Here is a 22,427-nt window from a genome sequence, read left to right as displayed (position 1 = left end):
GAAGCACAGTTAAACCTAACTCACTAGTACAGAAAGAACTACATGGTTAACAATTTGTTTCCAGGCACGATCCGGATTGCTGATGCTTACTCTTAAAGCCCTCAAACATTCTGGGACTGACATATTATAATGGCCATTTGCTCTCACACAAGTCAGTCTGAGACCCTGCTGTGTATACTCCTACCACAGGTAAAAAGGGCTTTAATGTTGTGGCACCTATCTATGAAATTCCTTCTCTGCCTCCATTTCCCTAATGCCTTTAGGTATCAGGTAACACTTTTGTTAATTACTGATTTAATTATATATTGGTACTTTCTACCAAGGTACTCAGAAGTGACACACGTTAATTCAAAACATCAGAATTCCAAAAAGAGCAAAAAGGGGAAAAAAGTTACTACAAATCAATACAATCTGAACAGCAGTCTAAAGACTACAAAACCCACAGCTTTGGAGATGTTTTAATTCTGTTGGTTTATTGTTCATATTTATTGTTTGGGTTGGATCCTATGGATTTGTTCCACTGATAGGAACACCATCCTCAGGCGTGAGATGCTTCCCCTGACTGTCTTAGTGGAAGAGCCTTTTGCACTAGAGGATGCAGCATAAGTGGAACAAATGCATAGGATCCAGACCTTTCTCTGCTGCAATTAATGACATTCCACATGCATTAGCAAAGGGCAAAGGCGCACACACACTTTAGATGCAATTTAAGTAGTTACGCCTGAAATCAATCTGAGTACGTTGGCAGAAGGTACTGTTATAAATATAGTTAGTCAACCATCTGTTACTTTTACTATTTTTATGCTTTCACTGCTTGTATTGTTGCTGTTTGATTTTCTCTCTAGAGATTGCTAGATACGGGTTTGTATTTTAATGTGATTGCTTTGACTGTATTAGTATAATGTTGTATGCTGTTTCAAGAGTTTTCATTATAAGCATGAGTCATCAGAATGCTAAATAAATAAAGATAGATAGATTATAGTTTTTTTTGGCATAATACAACCAAGCTCTGGATTTAACGGGATTGGATCTCTTTCGGTTCACAATTGGATCTCTTTCAGTCTGTATGCCTGATTCCTGAGACTGGTTCTACCAGCAGAACATAAATGATTAGAACGAGACATACCAAAGCTAAGCTAGTAGAACGTAGCGTGCTGTCTTTTATACTAAAAGTCTAGAAATGTAATGCCTAGTGATGTGAAGGCCTGAAAGGGAAAAACTGGGGCAGGGGAAGACTCTCACCCAAGAACTTTTCCCAGCCTTTTCCACTGGAATTTGGGGCATACTGAAAAAAAAACCTATGAAACGCTTTTTTCTTTGAAATGAGCAAAGAGCTTTTAAAAAACACTCACAAAACATATACTCTACTGTAGTATAGTCGTTGGACTAGCATCTAGGAGACAACCACTCCCTGCCATGGAAACTCACTAAGCATTCTTGAGCCAGTCATGCACCCTCAGCCTCACCTCTCTCACAAGGATACTGAAAGAATCAAATGGGGAAAGGAGAACAATGTATGTCACTCCGAGCCCTTCAGAGGAAGGGTGGGATAAAATTGCACTGCAAATATACTAAGGCAATCTTGCACCGTATGGTAAGATTTTGAAAATTAGTATGGTACAAGGTAAAGCTGCATAGCAGGAATGATACTTTCTTTGAAAAGATGTACTAGTTTGTATAGTCTTCAACTGAAATTTAAAAGCCTACTGCTTAGAAAGAAGGTTACCTGTTTTGGGTTTGCACTTTTTCTGAGGCCCCCCGTTACATGTGATTTGAGAGGCTTACAGATGCCAATGAGTACAACACTCATTTTATTTGTTTTCTAGCTTCATTTATATGCCATCATCAACCCCAATAGGGAACCCAAAGCAGCTTATATTGTTCTCCTCCATTTTTATCTTTATAACAACCCTGTGAGGTAGGCTAGGCTGAGAGTGTGTGACTGGCCCAAGGTCAAACAGCAAGCTGACATAGCAGAGTGGGATTTCAACCTGGGTCTCACAGATCCTCATCTGACACTACAAATCGCCATGCTGACTCTGAACACTGTTTAAGATGGCATTGTCAGTTATTGAAAAAAGAGGAGGGGGAACCAGGTGCAAAGTGAAAGAATTTATTAAGATTCTACTCCATAGAAGATCCCCTGACGAAGCTCAATAGCGAAATGCATAGGGATCAAAACATCTTAATAAATTCTTGCACCTGGTTCCCTCCCTTTTTTCCTGCCTTATGGTGCGGCCGCTATTTCTCCAGCATTGTCAGTTACTGAACATGAGGGTGGTGGTGGGGCACATACAGCGACCAACCATTCTATGAAGGTCAGCATTGTCTACTCTGACCGGCAGCAGTCTGCCAGAGTTTCAGGGGGAGGTCTTTCATGTCACCTACTGCTAGGGCTGCTAACTCCAGGCTGGGAAATACCTGGAGTTTTGAGGTGGACTCTGGGGAGAGCTGGGTTTGAGGAGGGGAGGAACCTCAGCAGGTTTGGTGTCATAGTTAAGAGTGCAGGACTCTAATCTGGAGAGCAGGGTTTGATTCCCCACTCCTCCACTTGAAGCCAGCTGGGTGGCCTTGGGTTAGTCACAGCTCTCTGGAGCTCTCTCAGCCCCACCCACCTCACAGGGTGTTTTGTTTGTGGGGATAATAATAGCATGCTTTGTAAACCACTCTGAGTGGGCATTAAGTTGTCCTCAAGGGTGGTATATAAATTGAATGTTGTTGTTGTTATGCCAGAGTTCACCCTCCAAGGCAGCCACTTTCTCCAGAGGAACTGATGTCTCTGGAGAGCAGCTGTAATTCCTGGAGATCTCCAGCCTCCACCTGGAGGTCGGCACTCCAACCTACTACCTGGGCCCTTCTGCAGGCCAAGCAGAAGCTCTACCACTGAGCCTGGCCTCCTCTCCCTAAATCCGGAGCGGTTAATTCGGAGCGAAGAAGGGGATGGCCCGCGGCCCGCCCAGCCTCCCCGGCTCCCCAGCAGCGGCACCTGGTGGTAGGCGGCCCCGGCCTGGAGCATCATCTGCTGGGTGCTGATCATCTTCCTGCGGCGCTTGCACTCGTCCTTGAGGGTGCGGGCCAGCTGGTCCTTGGCGGCCAGGTCCCGGGCCAGCTGCTGGCGGTGGGCGTCGGCGGAGCGCAGGGCCTCCTGCTGGGCGCGGAGCTGGGCGGCCAGGTAGTCCTGCGAGCGCAGCAGGTACTCGAGGCAGAGCTGGGCCAGGCGCAGCAGCCGCAGCAGCAGCGGGTCGGCGGGCGCCTGGCAGTGCGGGCAGCGCTCCCGCTCGGCGTTGCAGAAGGTGACGTGCTCCAGGTGCTCCTGCAGCGCCGCCACGTCCATCTCGGCCGCCACCCGCGCCACGTCCACGGCGCTCAGCCGCCGCCAGTCCGGGCTGTCGTGCCGCGGGCGGAACTGGAAGGGGGGCAGCGCCGCCGCCGCCGAGGCAGCCATGGCCGGAGCTGCTGCGAGAGACAGAAAGAAAGAGTCGGAGGCCGCTCGGTCAGTCCCCGCCGCGGAACGGGCCCGGCCTCCCTCCCCGCGGCGCCGGGCATGCCTTCGACGGCGCTCCTAGGCCGGTGGGCCGCCTGCGGGTGAGGCCCGGCTGGCCGCCTGCCCGCGCGTCTCCTGCGTTGCCATGGACACCGGGCAGCCCAGGCCGCGCTTGCCGCCGCTTCAGGGCCTCAGCCTGCAGCAAAGGCCCGGCAGCCCCGGCACCACCTGGCCACTCGCCGGAGCCCCCGCGGCAGGCTCTGCCTCCTTCCCAGGAGCCGCCTCGCCCCTTCAGAAACAACCTGGAAGACCCGCCCGCTCGCAGCCCCAACACCGCCACGTGTTTTGGTCTTCTCCCACACGTATGCAAAAGCCCCCTCCCCTCAAAAAAAGGATAAAGCGGGCTAGGCTACCCTGCATTCACACGTGCGCACCACTTGCTGTCATTTAAACAGAATGTGTCAGCTCTGTCTGGGGCGCAGGCAGAGAGCTCAGCTCCTTGAGTGACAGCCTGTCACTCAACTGTTTACAAAAAGCAGCACCTCCTCTCGACCTCTCAATTTCACTGGACAAAAGCAGAACCCAGCCATTTCCAGAGGCTTTATAGAAGAGAGCTCTGAAAGCAAGGCGATCTGGCCCTTTGACTGCATTTTAGGATATGCAAAAGAATTATTATTATTACTGTTTTTATTTCCTTATTATTTCTATTTCATTGCTTTCCAGTGATGTCCTTCAGTTCACAGTAGTGTTCCACCAGAAGTGGGATCAGATTGTTTGAGGACCTAAAGTAGTTTTAGACTGCATTTTAGGCAGCAATTCTACAGGTGCAGTTATCTGTATCCACACCCTCATTGAACTTCTGCCCACTGACTTAGCTGAGAAAGGCTGCCAACTTCTGGCTTTTTTTAAAAAAACATGGCACCTGAAACTGCAGGCCTCTAAAAAAGGCAGAACTGTTTTTCCTGCAGTGCAATACATTTTTTAAACCATCAGAAGTAAAAGGCAAAATACTATCGAGTGCCCAGTCTGGGCAGGCTTTTTGGAGCCGAGGGAAAGATACATGTGTTTTCTAGTGACGCTTATTCCATTTTGGTTGTATGCTAATATCAAGGACAGAGGAAGCAGATACCTGCAGAAAGCATCTTAGGTGCCACCTTGGCTAATTTGGGGGCACATTAGGGTGGCTGCCACACCGTAATTGCCCTTTAAACATTTTAAGCATTGTAGGAATACATCGTTATTTTTATTTACTTCATTTATACACCACCTTTCTCCCCGATGGGGACCCAAAGAGGCGTACATCGTTCTCCTCTCCTCCATTTGAACCTTACAACAATACTGTGAGGTGGGTTAGGCTGAGGGTCTGTGACTGGTCCAAAGTTGCCCCGCAAACTTCGATGGCAGAGAAGGGATTCAGACCTGGGTCTACCACATCATAGTCCAACAATCTTAACCGGTACATGACACCACCCCTTATTGCTTATTTAAAATACTCTCCACCTTTCCATCTTAGGATCCATGAGGCACCTTGCAGCAATATAACCAATGCACATGCAACCTCATCTTATGCATGGTTACTCTGAAGTAGGCCCTACTGTGTTCAGTGGAATTCACTCCCAAGTAAGAGAGTACCTTGCAGTCTTAAAAGCACAATTAAACCATAACGGGAGCAACAAAAGAAAAATCAGCAAAGCCATAGGGCAATTCCCTACAGTCCCAAAATGCTCCCTGACATAACCATGATTTATAGTGCAATCCTAAACTGAGTTATATCCTTCTAAGTCCATTGTAACCCTACTTAGGAGAGCACTGTTAACCTGCCCTCTAGTGACTGGCCCAGGCACGTCTCCTTTCTGAAAGAGTTCCACAAAGTAGAACCCTGTTGTGATGGGATCAAGGTGTCGAAGATGATCTAAGCAGATGTGTAAGCTTTTATGGGAGAAGATATGCAAAATAATAATAATAATTACTATTTTATTTCCTTATTATTTCTATTTCAGTGCTTTCCAGTGATGTCCTTCAGTTCACAGTAGCGTTCCACCAAAAGTGGGATCAGATTGTCTGAGGACCTAAAGTAGTTTTAGAAAATAAACTATTTCAGCTAATCTCCACACTCCCGACCTCCAGAGCTTGATTGCTGGGTAATTAAAATAGCATTTATTTACCCTATGGCATTGTTTATTGAAATGTCCTTGATACTGACTGTATTAATCTCACACTATGTAATCCGCCTTGAGTCTCAGTGAGAAAGGCGGACTATAAATGACATTAATAAAAAAATAATGGGGCAAAACGGGACTTGCAGTCTTATCTAAGTTTACTCAGAAGTAGATTTCACCAGGATTTCCTTCCAAGGAAGTGTTCCTAAGATTGTACTGGTCTGCTGTTAACATACTATTCCTATTTTCAAAATCTACAGTCTCTTTTTTCAAACCAGAACTTCAAAATGATCACTTTATTCCATCCCATTACTTCAGAAAGATAATCATTTTTCTTCTTAAATAGTATTTGAATTACATGTCTCTCTCAATGAGCAAACCTACTCAAATTTATATCTACAAATAATTGTTAAGCAAGATTTTGTGGCTTCATCTGAGAAAAGCAAAGAGGCTGCTGATCGCAATAAAATAAAAAAAATTAGAATAATCTTTATAGACTATACTTTTTTACAGTCTCTTTTACAGTCTAATCTGTTTGGATTGATGCCTGATGTTTTAGCTTATGACTATATCATCTGACTGAAAGAATATTTTCTCTGAATTAATATGTATGAAAGATAAACCTTTAATTTGATCAATTATTTTTATACCCTAGTTTAGAACACAGTTCTAACATGAATGAGAAGCCAGGACAGGCCCAACTATCTAGAAAACAATATTTTAGCTAGTTTCCTAACTGAAGATATTTTCAAATTAAACCTGGCAGAGTCGACTCAACTCAACAATGAATATTATTTTTAAAACATAGTAGGCATCTCCTGCATATGAAAACGTGTGTTGCAGGCATTTATTTAAGATTTTAAGTTGCCTTAAAACTCTTGTGTTTTTTTTTTTGTATAACTGATTAACATGGAAACTCTTCTAGATTTTACAGGATGTTATACATTAAGGCCACAGATTTGAAAAACTAGTTATAGGCAGGCTGTTAAAAGTTTATGCACCATTTCCTGCTTTTCCCATTCAAAGTCAGGGTTAAAACAAACCTTAACTTTCATAAAACAGGTGAAACTGGGGCCTTACCTGCCACTTCTAGAACCAGCACACTTGAACAGCCCATTGGCCAAGGAAGGCTGCAGTCTTCCCAAACAGACATTGGGTTGTGTAAGTGTGCATATTCCACTAGTTTGTGGACTGCACAATACAGTGGTTGAAATCTTGTAAACAGTTACCTGGAAGTAAATCCCACTGAATGTAACTTACTTCTGAGTAAGAACACATGGGCTTGCACTGTAAGTCTGTCAACTGATCAAAGCTGTTTTTAGTAGATTGTTTCATTTGTAATCAATCCATTCATTTTCAAGGATTTTATTTTCTGAACTCCTTAATGTGTGTGCTAGGCTAGAGCAAACAGCACAGTTTTCCCTCAAATATAAATAAACAATAATTTATCAATCTATATTACACTTACAACAGCTACTAGAGAAGAGAGTGCCATTTTTAATTTTTTGCCCCCAATTTGGGATTTTGCAACATGGAACATTCCTTTACAGCAGCACACATGAACACAATAAAATCCCATCAGCCTTTTTAAAAGGTGCTGTGACATTGATTTCGGGGGGACGCGATTAGCTAAGCTTAAATTACTCCCCTGACTCTTGCTAGAAGGAAAACAATAGAGGTTTCACTCATAAATGCGCAATGTCGGCTATCTTTTGGATACAGCCTTGGAGAAGCGGCCCCCTTTCCATTCCATCGCTTCGCCTGCCTTTGGGCCCTCGCTCACGCCAATTGCAGCCCCCTTGATAGGCGGGAGAGGGCATCTCAATCCGCAAAGGAAAACGCGAGTCGATTTATACCCCGCGGCCACATCTCGTAAAACCTGCCGGTGGTGCCAAGGCCACTCTCGGCGTGGCTCCCAGATGCGCCAAGCTTACCCTGATCCCGGGGATCTGGCAATCAGTCCAGGAGCGGAGAGCCAGGCGGCCTTCACGCGTGCCAGGAAAGAGGCCCGAAGATGCCTCGGTGCCCTCCTCTCCGCGGGGAGAGGCCAAGGGCAGCGAGAGCCAGGCGCCGGGGCCTCGGAGGGAGGCGCGCAGGACTCCCCCCGAGAAGCCGCCTCGCCCCCTCGGCTTTCTCCGGCGGCTTCTTTGGCCTCCCCGAGGCGGGGGCCGGGAGGGCGAGGGGCTCCCCCTGCTGGCAGCGATGTGCCGGTACGCGTGTGAAGAGCCAGGAGCGGATGGGGAGGCAGTCCAGGGATCTTTCCTCTCCGCTCCGCAGCTGCCCTCTCCCGCTCAAGCGGGGGCAAACAGGCGCTCGCTCAGCGCCGGGTCCCCGATCCCCTCGTGCTGGGTCCGGGAGAAGAAGCTGCGGGGCGGCCTCCCTCTCTGCCCCCGCTCCCCGCACAGCTCCGAGGGGATCGGGTTTCCCGCGCCCTCCTCCCCTCGCCTGGCTCCCAACAAACCGCCTCCCTCCCTCCTCTGCTCCCTGCCTCGCCGCAGCCTTCGTGCCTGAGCGCGCCCTGCCTTGGAGCTCGTGGGGTGCGCAGAAAGGGCGAGCGGAGGCATGAAGGTGGCACGTCGGCCGGGAAGCCCGCAGGAACCTCGGTTGCCAGAGTGTGGTTTGGAGGAGAAGAGCCGGGCCGGATCGGGCCAGCGAGCCCAGCGACCAGTTTCCCACAGATGCTCTGGAAGGCTCACCAATAGGCCTCAGAAGCCAAGGCGCTTCCCCCCGCACACACCCATGTTTCCTGGTAGCGCTATTATTTAAAGGCCTGCTAGTTCTGGATGTGGATCCAGGTCCAATAGCCAGGGCTTTTTTTCAGCTGGAACCAGGTGGGGACCTCTTGAAAATGGTGCCAGAATTGCCCTCCAGCAGGGAGGGCAATCTAAACTCCCCTCTGTCCGGAGATCAGGGGGCGGGGCCACCAGCCATGCGACCATTTTTCCCGAGGGCGATTTAAACTTTTAAAAATCCCTCCTTGTTCCAGCTGAGCCAAAGTGACGTCATAGTGTGGTCCTGAGTTCCACCACCTCTTTTACCAGAAAAAAAAGCCCTGCCAATAGCTATTGGACCCGGCTCTTGCTCTTCTACTGCAGACCAACAGGGGTATCCACCAGATGTGGAAGTTCCCTTTAGTCCCCATGGCCAGTTGCCACGGATGGACTGCTCCTTCATGGATCTGTCGAATCCCTTCTTAAAGCCATCCATGCTCCTGGCATCCACTGGCAGCAAATTCTGCACTTTTCATTACCCCTTGAGTCCTTGCCCATCCTGTACATGTTGCCCATCAACTTTATCAGATGCCCCCGAGGTCTAGTGTGATGGGAGAGGCAGAAAAGATGCTCTAGATCCTCTCTCCCCTCCCCACCCATAGTGTTCTGAACCTTTCTCCACTCCCCTGCCCTGCCCTCAGTGGTCTTTTATGAAGCAGAGGCTGAGGTCTAGGCTGTACATCTGGCAGAAGAAAGAGATGGTGGACACCTGAGGAGATAGAATGAGTCGCAAGGCGCAGCTGGGGGGATTTTGAATGTTCCCCATTTAGGAATTCTCTGCAAAAATTAGCACAGCAAGGGAAAGCTTGAAGACTAGCCTTTTGCAAACTCTGCTTGTTTTCTACTGATCTGGATTTGTAATAGGGAACTTCCCAAAGGACATGTGGTTGGCTATTGTGTGGAACAATTTGCTGGACTTGATGGAGCCCAGCAGGAATCTTCTTCTTGGACTGCACTGATAATCCAGACTCCTTCAGGCACCTACGCCCTTATTTTTTGTCCCTGCAGTGTGAAGTGGTAGAACACTATTGCAGCACAAAATGCATATTTTATTATTGTCGTACAGTTTCCAACACTTATGGGGAACCGAAAGAAGACAGGCTAATTTATCTTGCAAGAATAAAATAACCCCTCCCAACTTTATAACTACTCCCTAATTAGTTCTAGTAGCATAGCCAGGCAACAGGTGATTGATGGATTGATCTCATGGTCTGACCCCACTCTGCCAGGGAAGCTCGCTGGGTGACCTTGGGCCAGTCACACACACTCAGTCTAACTTACCTCACAAGATTGTTGTGAGGATAAATATGGAGGAGTGAAGAACAATATAAGTTGCTTTGGGTCTCCTCTGGGGACAAAGCAGAGTATGGCTGTAAATAAAATAAAGAAACAATAGTGGTGGCCACTGGCTTGAATGGGTCTAAAAGGGGTTGGACCAATTTATTCATTGCTGAATATTGCCCATGGAAGCTGAATGGGATCTCTAGGTTCAGAGGAAAAACACTGCTGTGTTTGTTTCTATGCTGCCTCTCCAGAGAACCTTCTCCAGATGGCTGGGAAGATGCTAGGGACGGATCAGGTGACAGCTATGGCCAGGGGGCCTTGCTTGTGGGCTTTCTTGTGGCAACTGGCTGGCCATTGTTGGAAATAGGATGCTGGACTGGATGGATCATTGGACTGATCCAGCATTGTCCCTGTTATGTTCATAGGTAAGTACAAAATAAAGCAGTTGCAAAGTCAGTTTAGTTAAATGGGTTACTTGCTAGTTGGGTCATATTTCAAAATTCTAACCCACTTAGTAGGATTGGCCTTGCAATACCTTAATGCTAAATTTAGCACCAGTGGTAGAAACTGGGCTTTTATGCTGATTTAAGGACAAAAGTATCATACTGGTTTATGCATGGTGGAGAGTTGGTATGATCTTGTCATGTTGCTAGACTACAGTACAGATTTTTTAGACCTAAAAACATGAAATTTGGAGAGAACATTCCTTTCATGATGCAAACACCCACTAAGAAGGGATTTTAAGAAATTCGCCCCCTAAGAGGGTAAAAATGGGTAAAATGTGTTTTCCCAAAGGGATACAGCTTCCCTGTGTGGCTGGCAGGCTGCTGCCTGCTTGTGCCCCCGCCCACTGCCAGCTCGGCTACTCTTCCCTGATTGGGCCAGCCCTTCAAGGTCATTTGCATATGTGGTCTGATGGGGCTCACAACATTCCATACCTCATTCCCCCCCACCCCTCAGAGACAGTTGGAACATAGAGGTCATTTGCATATGTGGCCTGATTGGTTCTCACCCTCCACATTCTAATCTGTCTGCACTTGCTATAAGGAGTCATTTAACGTGTCTTGAGGTAAAATGCACCTCCCAGTCTTCCCCTAAAAGTTCAATCTCCCTGTGGGGCCTGGCTTTCCTGTGTGGGTGGCAGGCTCCTGTCTGCTTGCACCCCCCTCTCAGTGATTGGTCATCTATGGAACTCTGTTTTGAGGTAAATCAGGTAAAGGGAGCTGCAGACTGCTGAAGAAAGATGGTACAAGACTCATGAATAGGGATTTTATATAAAAGTCAGTATGGCAACTCAGTTTTTAAATGTTCATGGGGAGATGTTACATACCCATAAGTATTATAACTGGATTTAAAATAGTTAAATACCATAGCCGAGCATGGGTATCAAGCTATATAACATTTACACCACAACATAAGATTACTACATTCGATTGTGTGGGAACAACATTGTGTTTTTAGAAAATGAAACTCTTTTAAAGAATTCAAAGAAGGAAAACTGGTTTTCATATACAGCAGGCAGAGATTACTGGCAGCAGGCAGGCAAAGAGTTTAATATCCCATAAAATGCTGCAGTTCTGTTCAGCCAATAGCAGCCTTTCAGAAACTGCTACACCAATGCCTGTAGTCCACAATTCATTATTAGGATGTTTTATTGGCCTCTAGTGGCTGTTGCTGGCATTAATATCCCTACTCTTGACTGGTACTTTTGTTTTGCATTAGTGTAACATACTAGACAAAAAGGACACACTGCAATTCAGTCATAGCACATCTTGTATTACTGAAAGTGTTCAGATATTGAGAATCATGTCCAACACTGTTTTGTTACACCTGTTTTGCAGATGGACATTTATCCCTCTACAGCAGCTGGCTCTTTATCTGTGGAAGCTGTTTGGTAACGTGGATGGTATATGCTCTGTTGGACCACGAATCTTACTCTTCCCAGGGTTAATGAAAGATCAAATTGATGCACTCTGGGAAAAGCAGTGAAACCAAGAAAGTGGTCTGAGATGCTGAAACAAGATTCAGGTCTAGCCTTATAGCAACTTCTCAGCACTACTGCATTTCCCTTCTGTTGTCTGGTCCAGACCGTGCTCTGCTCTCCTTTGGGGCTGATTTTAGTTTTCAGGCGATGAAAATACATACAGTTTTCAAATGGTATTGGTTTGGTCAATTGGCAAGGACTCCAGCTTTTCTCAGCATTGGAAGTGGCCCAGCTGTGGAACCTGAAAGCCGTTCAAGGCAGCAGAACAAGAGACGGACAGATCTGTCCCATGAGACCAGAATCCACCAGGAGCTTCTCTTGCGCAGACCTTCCTTGAATGAATGAGAGCTACGCAAGAGCTCTTCTGTGCCCTTCTGCAGCTCCCAGAAGATTCTGCCCCATGTCTTGGCCTGTCCGGTCCAGCCCAGTTTCCTTTTCAAGCCCTGCTTGTTTTTTTTTTTTTGCTTCCACTTGCAAGAAAAGGAGAATGGTCTACATTTTAATGTATGCTTATATAAATAACATAAAATGAGAATAATTCCTATGTTGCCAATTTTTTTTGCTCAACAATTTTTCTCTTTTCTCTGCCAAAGATTCTCTCTGTGTGTGTGTGAACTTTTTTAAAAAAACAATAAGAATGGCACCTGCCCATCAAGCTTAAAAACAAGACCTCTGGTTACAGTTGCAAACCTCTAGATGGGACCTGGAGTTCTCCAGGAAATAAAATTGATTTTTACTCCACAAAGATAGGTTCTCCTGGAAGAAAGGGCAACTTTTGAGGGCAGACTGATTGACACTACATCCCTGTTGAGCTCACACCCCTCCTCAAACTTCACCATCTGCAGCAGCAGCCAAATCTTCAGGAAGTGCCCAAGACATCATTGGCAATCCTAGCTGTAGGCCATGTCATAATGGGAAAAGCCAGACTTTTTATGTAAACATTTTAAGTACATGCTTTTGAAAGCCTTTAGTTCACTGTTGCCTTTGAATTTAAATCCAAACATAGGAAAATGAGAGGAATTTGGGGAGGAAGTTTCTGACTAGGGAAGGTGATTGGGCAAAATTTAAAAAATTGTGTATTGTAAATTAGGCTGCTTTGGATAATCCTGTCATTTTATTGCTGCTTTTGCTCTGGATTAATTTTTTCCTTATGTTTGTACTGTCATTTAATTATGATTTGCTTTTGCAACACTTTAAAGTTGCCTCGTAGATCGTGATACATGGAATGGGGTATAAACACTTTAGTGAAAGAATTAAATGAAACACTCCTCTGGGCCATGTTAACATCGTGTCAAGTTTACAATATTTTGGACTTAAGAGGATTTGTGCAACTGGAAGGTTCCCATCAGCGGCTCCAATGTAAGGTATTCTCTTACTTGGGGCGAGGAGAGGAATTGCTTTGCTGGTTTTTGTTTTCCCCCCTTCTGAAGGGCAACCAAAGAGGTTGGAACCAAATAAGGTGAATTTAATAACTCCAAACATAATACAAATGAATAAAATACTGGTATATAATTTAGTTCAAAAATCGAAGTATAAAAGTATGATTAAAACATCAACAGTGTGGTTTAACGTGTAAGTACATATAAGTACTGTACCCTTATAATTTGTTGAATTAAATTATATACTGGTGTTTTATTCATTTGTTGTTCATTTGTATCATGTTTGGAATGATATTTAATTAACTTTCCCCCCCTTTCAACCTCTTTGGTTACCCTTCTTCTACAGAGTTTTTTTCCTCCCCTTTTTTGTTATCCTTTCCCCTTTCTGAAACAACGCCTTTCTGTTGTGGGTTTGTTCTGGAAGGAGCTCTCAATCTAAACAGCAGTAAACTCTGCACTTACAGTTGCAATACCAACTGTGTTTGGGAAATGCCTGGGTAGAGTTTGAGGAAGGAAGGGTTTGGGGAGGGACTTCAGCCATACAGTCCACCTTCCATAGCAGCCATTTTCTCCTGGGGAACTGATATTTTTAGGCTGGAGATAAATTGCAATTCCAGGAGATCTCCAGGAATCATAATCTGGAGGTTGGCAACCTGACGACCGCATTTCTTGGGCACAGCGAGGGCACCACGGTAATGACTCGGGCTTCCGTCCTTCCTCAAGCGCATGCTCCGGGAGAAGGGGGCGGGGACTTTTGACAGTAGCCTCTCCTGCTCTCCACGTTGCCTAGGCAGGGGCGGGACGGGGTGGCGGAGCAGCCAATCGGCGGCTCCCACGACCCTCCCCAGGGAACCTGGTTTAGAATGTTGAGAGTTTCAGAGTTCGGAGCTGAACTTTTGCGCTGCGCACGTGGGGGCTGAGCGAGGCAGCGATGGTCTCCGCTCGAGCGTGCGTGAACAAGCTGGGCTCCGCGCTGCCCTTGCTGTTGGTGCTTTGGGATCTCCACTACGAGGGTGAGGAGACGGGGGAATGAGGTGGGCGCAAGCCCTGGCGTTTGTTGTTCGGGGAACAGGGGAGGGAAGAGGGGGGAGTGCCACCTGCTTTTGATGGAAGTGTGATTAAAGGCGTGCTTCCTCTTCCCGGCGGGTTGGCAACGACAGCTGGACGTTTAAGACCACCTCTCCAAGGGACGCAGAACTGGGAAGGGGCAGAAGTTTGGGTGCGCTTGCTGCCCTTGCAATGGGAGGCGTTAGTACAGTCCGTGCAGAATACGGCTATTTGCTGAGCAGCGCCAGTGGATGGTGCTGGAAGGGTTGGGGAAGATTGGGGGTATAAAGGACCCCCCCTTTCATGAGCTGCCCCTAGTGTGCCAGGAGTCTATTGAATAACTTTTGTGTACTAGGCTGGAGAAAGGACGCTGCTGGTTGTGGTGTCGTGAACTGGGCATTTTCCAAGCTCACGTCTTACCTCCTTTCCTCTTTGCTGAAATCTCACTCTGGGTGGCTTTAGGCAAGTTAAGAAAATCTTTCCGGCTTAGCACTTTCCCTAGATTCAATGTGGAAATAATAATGCTGGCTTAATCCATGTGGTTGTTGCATATTTACTGTAAGAGTAGGTTTGTGTCGTTGGGGAAAGCATTGTAGATATTCTAATTATTGTCACGGTTACTGGATTATTATTATGTGGTAGTAAAAGTAGGTCTTGTTAGCGGAATGAATTAGCAGAGGCTAATTCGTACTGTTGGGTCCTGATGAATGTGGTCCAAGTACTTTTGCATTGGCAATTGTAATGTGTGAAGTGGGAGATCCCAGATGTAGTAAATAACTTTCTGCAAGTGCAATAGCGCTTTTTCTCAGTCGCTGTAGTGTGTTCAGTCCACCAAGGCCAGAGTGACCATTGCTGAGGTCCTAAACTGTGTCAAGTTTGAGAGGCCCCATAGTGTCACCAAAAATGGCAGTTTAGTAACTTTAAAAAAGTTAGTTCCCTCTGGCAAGCTTGATCTTATCAGATCTCGGCAGCTAAGCGGGGTCAAGCTTAGTTAGTAATTGGATGGGAGACCTCCAAGGAAGACCAGGGTTGCTATGCAGCTGCAGGCAATGGTAAACGACCTCTGTGACTTGATGGCACTTTCAGCCAAGCCAACCGTAATATGAGGCCCTAAACTGTAGTTTGCTTAAATTCAACTCTGTGCATAAATCCAGCTGTACAGTCCACTACCTTTTCTCTTTTCCTTTCCCTTTTTAGTCACGTTGGTGACAGTGGGCCGAGGTGATGTGATAATACCCATTAGTGTCACACAACATTTTCCAAGGCCCTGCTTCGGGTTTCCTCACCTGAAATCAGGCAGGTAGCAATCCTGGAGGGGCCTTCTTGGACATGGTACCAAAACTCTGAAACGTTCTCTCTAGAAAGAGTAGTCTGTCCCCTTCTGTTTCCATCTTCCGTCAGTGGGTGAAGACTTTTGTTTGTTTGTTTCATCTGGTATATTTTCAGTGATCCCTTCTTCCTGCCCAGTGTTTTAATTGTTGTTTTTGTAATTTTTTAGCTTTTGCTTTTATTATGTGTTTTTATTAAGATGGATTTAGATGTGTTTTCATTATGTTTTAAATCTGCTAGCTGTTTTGGTGGCCCTGATAAAGGCAAAGTGGCAGGGTATAAATTTTTCAAATAAAAAACATTGTAAACTTCTTTATTTGTAAGACCAGAATGCTGCTTAGGTTATGGGACTTAGCACTTGGGATGTATGATGAATTTTATGTCATGACTTATATAATGTTTTATATTAATACTAATGTTTGAGGTTGCAATTACACACTTTTATTTTGCTATGGCCTGAACACTGTAATCCTAAACACCTATGTATACCAGGAAATATGTCCCACTGAATGCAATGAGACTTTTCTTTTGAGTATACATGTTTAGGATTGCACTGCATATACAATTGATGGGAGATATGTTTGGCCCAAATAAATGGAATTGTGTACAAGAGGTAACAGTTAATTTATAAATTCAAAATAATCATGTGGTAGGGCCCTGTTGGACTATGCCACTTCGGTCTATAACTTGACAGAGCAGCATGTTTATAAATACTAATCCACATAAGAAATTCACTGTATGTAGAAAACTAGCTTAACAGCGAGAGATAAGAGTCTGCCTCCCTATTTTGCTACTTTTCAGGGAGTTTAAAAAAGCGTGCCTGTGAACACGCATGTAGCATGTAAACCTGCAGCCCCCTAACTCTGTTCGAAAATGGTACAGTCCCAGTATGTATTGGCTATATATCTAAACATTGGTTTGTGTGAAACTTTAGTTCCAGTGTTTGTTTTCTTTTGAGGCGCGTGCACACACAATTTCTAGCTAAATAAATACTCACTCTGGTTTCCCAAGATAAAGTTGGATTCTTTATAACTCCCTCGCCACCAGCAATAGAGGCTTGTATAGTCTTCGTAAACACTGGTGTAACTTTGCTTTCAGTTTTTCTCTTAATAACACAGAGATAACCTCACTTCACATTTCTGAGGGCATGCATGAGGTAAGAAGAGATTGCGCAGATATAATGTAATTTGGCGTCTGGAGTTTTTATTGTCCTTGATGATGCGTGAAATGGGGAAGAAAATCACCATATTGGCTGTCAGAGCTCAGTAAGTCAGTTGAGCATTTAGGAGGAAAAGTTATTTGTACTTGAAAATAGCAACTTTGATTTGGAAATCAGTGCAAGACGTAATCCCCCCCCCCCGTACTTTCCATATACCCTTCTTGCTTTTTAAATATAACTTGCTAGAAAGTATAGTGAGGTAATATTTGTTAGCATTGATAGTCCTGTTAAAAGCATACCATATGCTTGAGGGCTGCAGGTCAAATGAATTATATATACTACCTCCAGCTATTTTACTGTCTGAGAGATTGAAGTCAAAAGTGCTTTACTTTCGGAAAAGAAAAATTACTGAATGTCTCAATAGCCGTCATCGCTATGAAAATTATATGCATATCTTAATGGCATGTAATGATACCTTGGATTTTTAAAAAATTTGCTTATTCATTAAACAAACTGAAATAAATGTTTGTTAGAGTTTTAGCCCACCTCTTCCAAGGAGCTCAGCAGGGTATTTGGTTTGCCCCTCTTATCAGCTTTGCAAGGCTGCCATTTTATCAGCCTTGCAAGGCTGAGAGATAGTGACTGGCCAAAGATAGATATTGTAATGGAATAGGACAGGGTTTTTATTGTATTGCTTTTTCTGGGGGCTGAGACCTGGTTCACACATTCATGTACAACTTTGTTATCTAGTACTTGATTATACAGAATGTTCGGTTAACTGGCATCACCCAGAGGGCAGGCTTCTCCCCCTTAGCCGCCATGCCCCGACATCTTCAGGCACATGTGTGGAACACTGATACCTCTGGCTGTTGCTGGGCTTCTGACTGCCTCCTTCCCATTCAGCCTGGCCTGATCATTCATGAGCCACTTGTCCCAGAGGGCTCCCGGGCAACTACCCACTTGTCTGCTTGCTGCATAGGACGGTTCTGTGGTTTGGGGGTGGATGGGGATCCCACCAGGCGATGGTCTGTTGCTGTGGCATTCCCAGTGGTGTGGTAACTGCAGATTTCTGTGGATACGGGGCAGGGCACAGCAATAAGTTTGAGTGTGCTGCTCGCTTGATTAACTGACAACATCCATTCCCCATGAGTGCCTGATAAATAAGTTTTTACAGTATATCACTTAAATTGTCTGTACTTGATTAGGGTACATGTAGTGTCTGACAGCTAAATACGTGAAATGATCAATTGAAAAGCATTCTGTTTGAGGTGACGTGAAACTTCTTTCTGTTGTATGTTACATCCACGACGGCCCATCCCAACATGATTGGCACAGCTAGTGTTGCAGAAGTCAAGTGACAAAATTCATGTTTGAACCATCCTTGGATAATTCACAGTCATGTGTGTGTGTGTGAGAGAGCTTACTCCATTCTCTTAGAGCTGATGTGAGGCAATATTCAAATTCTGATCTTGGTGGCTTATTCATATGTAAAGTCACCAACTAATGCAAGTAGTAAATACATTAAAATCTTTGTCTCAAGCTCTGCTTTCCATAGAGGTCAGTCAGGTGGCAGTTAGAGACAAGACTTAAAAGGGTAGCACTGCATCTTTGCAATGCTATCTCTCTTTAGAAGTTGGCTGACATTTACTCTATTGACATCTGACCAGGGCTTTTTTTCAGGTGGAACGTGGTGGAATGGAGTTCTGGAACCTCTTGAAAATGGTCACATGGCTGGTGGCCCTGCCCCCTGATCTCCAGACAGAGGGGAGTTTAGATGGAAGGCAATCTAAACTCCCCTCTGTCTGGAGATCAGGGGGCAGGCCCCCCAGCCATGTGACCATTTTCTTTGAGGGCAACCCACTGAGTTCTACCACCTCTTTTCCCAGAAAAAAACGCTGCATCTGACCATGTCCAAACAGTCTTGTTTGCCCAGACTTTTAAACCCACTTTTTAGTTTGTTATTGTAATATCTTTATGGAGTCCTTCTTTTTGGTGCTCATTTTAGTTTCTGCCCTTTCTGGTGCTAGTTTTAATTTTCAGTGTGTTTTTATGTTGTACTTTTTTGTTTGGGGGTGGTTGCTGATGTACTGTTGATTTTATGGCCACTGGGTTAAAGGCTTTGTTGCTGACTAGGTTAGCTTTACTAGAGTTGGCGGTTTTTAATTTTTATGTTGAGAGCCAACTTCGGCGGTTTCTGGAGAAGTGACATATCAATTTTCTAAATCAATAAAGGTGGGAGTCAATTGGCTTTAAATAAACAAAGATGTGAGTGAATTGACCTGAATATACACACCTGAACAATTGCACGAAGCATAATTCAGTAACAGAAAAACCTTTTGGAGCTGCAAGCATTGTTCTTTAAGAGAGGAGGAGTGGGTATGTGTAAGAGTGATGGTACCTGAAAAGAAAAATCTAAATTCCTTCGTCATGTTTACCAAAGATACATATAAATAATAGGTCTGTATAGAAAGGGGTATTGTTCAGGAACAAAAGCGTGAGGTAAAAGTGGAGTGTTTTTGCTTCTAAAAGCGGTTGTTTTTTTGAGGCTCCTGAGTTGTCGGTCTTTGTGCAGCCTGCTAAGGAGTGTCACCGTTTTACTCAGTGAGGTCTAAAGCAGTCTACCTCATTCATATAGGGCACAGAGAACCACCAAGTAATGGATTCAGAGAATTCCTTCTACAAACATTAGTGCAGTGATCTGTAGCAGCAGATCGCTTTATTCTTTCCCAACCTGTTCCAGTTTTCACTAGTTAATACCAGTAATATTCAGTGGCTCTGCAACCACATGTGGCTCTTTGACATACCACCTGTTGCTTTTCTGAGCACCCTTCTCCAATGCACCACTTACCTCACATTCCAGAAAAGCGGGCAATTGCTTTAGAAGTTGGATTAACTTCATCGTTGCTGTGGGCCCGAGATAAAACTGTTCTAGTTTTAAATGTGATACAACTTGTCCATGATCGTTATATCAGAGTTTGTGGAGATGGACGGGTGGGGTTCGGTGCATGAGGCCGGGTCAGTATGTGCAACTGAATGAGGTGGTGGAATGGGACACGCCACTGTTGAATGCTAACCCATGAAACGCAACTTCCAGCAGTGGGGAAAGACAACCCTACATTCTCAGAGGTGCTCTGGTAATTTAAAAAGACTCTATAATTGTTATATATTAGTGGTTCTGAGTGTTTGGGGTGGTGGCATGCAGTAGTCCTTCGGCTCTTTTGATTGAAGAATTGCAAACGTGGCTGTCTGTGAGCCACAGCGTAAGTACCAAGTTACATGCTTGGTTCCCACATAGTGTTTCATGCCCACACATTATCAGTAGAGTCCGAAGTAAAAAAAGCCACGAACAGCCCAATCTGCTCTTCGCAAACAAGCTGTTCGTGAGGCCCCCATTCTAAACGAACAGGTGGTCCTTGCAAGCCCTGTTCCTTGCTGTTCATCAAGCCAGACAGTCTGGCACCTGCAATCAATTCCCTTGGCAACCGATGGCAGGGATTGTCTGAACTCCTGCTGTTGCCCTGGAAACCCCAATCTAAGCCCAATTTAGCTTGATAGGCAGGTCTTCCTTTCAAGTGTGGAGCTCCAAATTTGTTACAAGGAAGCAAAGAGCAGGGGGGGTGGGGCCTCCCAGCTCTGGTTTTGCAGGCAGTGAGGGAGAGACAGTTGCTGTTGCCATTTTGAGAGAGAGACAGGGAGAGTGCATTGGAGCTTGAATTTTCTTTCTGTGTGGTGGGATAGGGATCTACCTGTTCAAGTTCCAGGGCTGCTGCCAGGCTCTGGGCCAAGCTATTATTTATTACTGGTACCTTTCCTGCCGTCTGCTCAGGTAAGGTTTCTGGGAGTGGTGCAGTAGGGATCTTGATGGCTGGAGGAGAGCCTGCTGGCCCCCACGAACAACAAACATGTTTGTGAACAGGTCATGTTCATCAATGTTTGTTGTCGGTGGATGACAACGAACAACGAACACCATGTTTGTTTGTTTTCTGTTCGTGCCCATGTTTAATGATCAGTACTATGAAAAATACTTACAATCAATCGTGATTGAACAAAATGGCAGTTTCAACATATATATGTGTCACTATTGTTTTTTAGAAACTGAAAAGTATTTATAAATGCACTTTACTATTCTCTTGCTATAGTGGTATCTACTTATGCAGAGTTGGGGTAGCTGTATAGAGTGAAATTGCAGGTTTAATAGAATAGTAAATAAAGCAACAATAGTAGAACATTAGCTGTAGAACTGTGATAAAGAGGATAGAATGAGGAGTTATCCTCCTTGCACAGTTTCCCGAAGAGATCTGGGACGCAGGAATGTTTATGCCATTAATCCTGCTATTTCTAAGTTCATCTTTTGTATGCAGCAGACAGGTTGGACTGTGGTTGGGTGTGGTTCTCAGTGCAATACTTACCTGACTACCTTCTTTCCTTCCATGCTGGGTGGGGGGAGCCTGTCAGAGAAGACTGAATGCTTCTGTAGTCCCCCCCATGACCTTTCAATTAGGCACTTTTACCCTACTTTTCTTCCTGATGGGGACCCAAAGTTGCTTGCAAAAATACCAACAATGTACAATTTAAGTGAAAAAAAATCCAGGAAATTGCACTTTTCAGATCCAACCTGGTATGTGGCTCTTTCATTGGGCCTGATCTCTGCTCTCATCTCTGCACACTGTCATATAGCCTCCAGGGCTATTCAGGAACTGGGAATCTCTCACTCTTCTTCTCTTGTGTGTCTTTTCACATGGTCTCTCTCCTGATGTCTCCCAGCTGGCGGGACCAGTCTAAGAGCCAAAAGCCAAGGATGCTTTGGTTTGTGTTCCATTGCTCCTGCCAAGGGCTCGTACCTCTGGGCCAGTTCAGGCTCAAGGTGGCTTTTGAAAAGGGTCATCTGGGTTAGGCCAGGCCATGCTCTGCTATAGGTCTGATGGAGTGGGCTGGCAATCCTTTTCTCTCCCCTCTTCACGTCTCATAACTTTATGATGTCACCTCAAGTGAAATGCCAATGAAATCAAAATTTAGGTGCTGACATTTTTTCCCCTCCTTCCTTTAGGAGCAGAATGTGGAATAAACGCAGAAGTAGAAAAGCAGCTTGAAATGGGAAAGAAGCTGTTGGCCGCGGGGCAGCTGGCAGATGCCTTGTCTCACTTCCATGCTGCTATAGGTGAGTATCTAAAAGGTTGTTGGTTATTTGGTATTTTGGTTGCTGTGCTGTATCTCCTAGAGATGGACCACTGGACTCTACAGGACTATGATTCAGCAACAAAAAAATATTCTTGGCCTCTATTAATATCCCCCTTGCTGGTGCCTAATATTTTAATAAGTCTATTGAAAGTTGCTGCCATTTTGTGTGTGTGTGCTTTTTTTAGTTCTGGAGCACTGTGGCTCATGTGTGCTCTATTTGAACTTCTTTAGCCTTTAATGAGCAGTGCATTCCACTAAACATCTCTCCATATTCACTTTTTCCTCTTTCCTAGTGGCAACAAACTTTAAGTACTTATAATGACTGCCTTATTATTTTATTTATTGTGGAGTGTGTGTTTTATCCTCCTCTTTTTCCAAGGAGCCTGGGACAGTGTATACTGTTTTCCCCTTCTGTATTTTATCCTCAAAACAGCCTTGTGACTCTGGATTAGGCTGAAACAAAATGACCACCAGTAAGTTTCATGGATTTGAACCTGGATCTTGGCAGGATCCAGCCCAATGCTGTAATCACTATACCACATGGGATCTCTAATAATCATCTTTCTTCCTTTTGTTTGTCCTTCCCATTGTTGAAATAGAGACTGTGAGCTCTTTGGCCCAGGGACATTCTATTTCGATTTGTTGCTGTGCAA

At 45.1% G+C, this 22,427-nt stretch overlaps 2 protein-coding genes across 4 annotated transcripts in view; one reads left to right on the top strand and one right to left on the bottom strand.

Annotated features, from left to right (window-relative positions):
- DZIP1 (DAZ interacting zinc finger protein 1) overlaps window positions 1-7,804 on the bottom strand; it is a 43,846-nt gene extending 36,042 nt beyond the window's left edge. For 2 of the 3 annotated variants that reach the window (XM_054975022.1, XM_054975025.1), the window contains exons 1-2: window positions 7,578-7,804; window positions 2,987-3,456 (exon numbers count right to left, since the gene is read on the bottom strand). In XM_054975022.1, coding sequence (XP_054830997.1) covers window positions 2,987-3,445 — 459 coding nt within the window. In that variant the 5' untranslated portion in view covers window positions 3,446-3,456; window positions 7,578-7,804. The remainder of the gene's footprint in view (window positions 1-2,986; window positions 3,457-7,577) is intronic. The other variant, XM_054975023.1, reaches the window with a different exon arrangement.
- Window positions 7,805-13,920: 6,116 nt separating this feature from the next.
- The window catches only part of DNAJC3 (DnaJ heat shock protein family (Hsp40) member C3), a 58,892-nt gene continuing 50,385 nt past the window's right edge, over window positions 13,921-22,427 (top strand). Inside the window, exons 1-2 of the mRNA XM_054974308.1 lie at window positions 13,921-14,074; window positions 21,644-21,754. Of these exons, the coding sequence (XP_054830283.1) occupies window positions 13,993-14,074; window positions 21,644-21,754 (193 nt within the window). The 5' untranslated portion in view covers window positions 13,921-13,992. The remainder of the gene's footprint in view (window positions 14,075-21,643; window positions 21,755-22,427) is intronic.

The sequence above is a fragment of the Eublepharis macularius genome, chromosome 3, assembly GCF_028583425.1.
Source record: "Eublepharis macularius isolate TG4126 chromosome 3, MPM_Emac_v1.0, whole genome shotgun sequence".
Classification (NCBI taxonomy): Eukaryota; Metazoa; Chordata; class Lepidosauria; order Squamata; family Eublepharidae; genus Eublepharis; species Eublepharis macularius.
The sequence above is the reverse complement of the archived record's forward strand: the minus strand, read 5'-3'. Positions and strand labels throughout refer to the sequence as shown.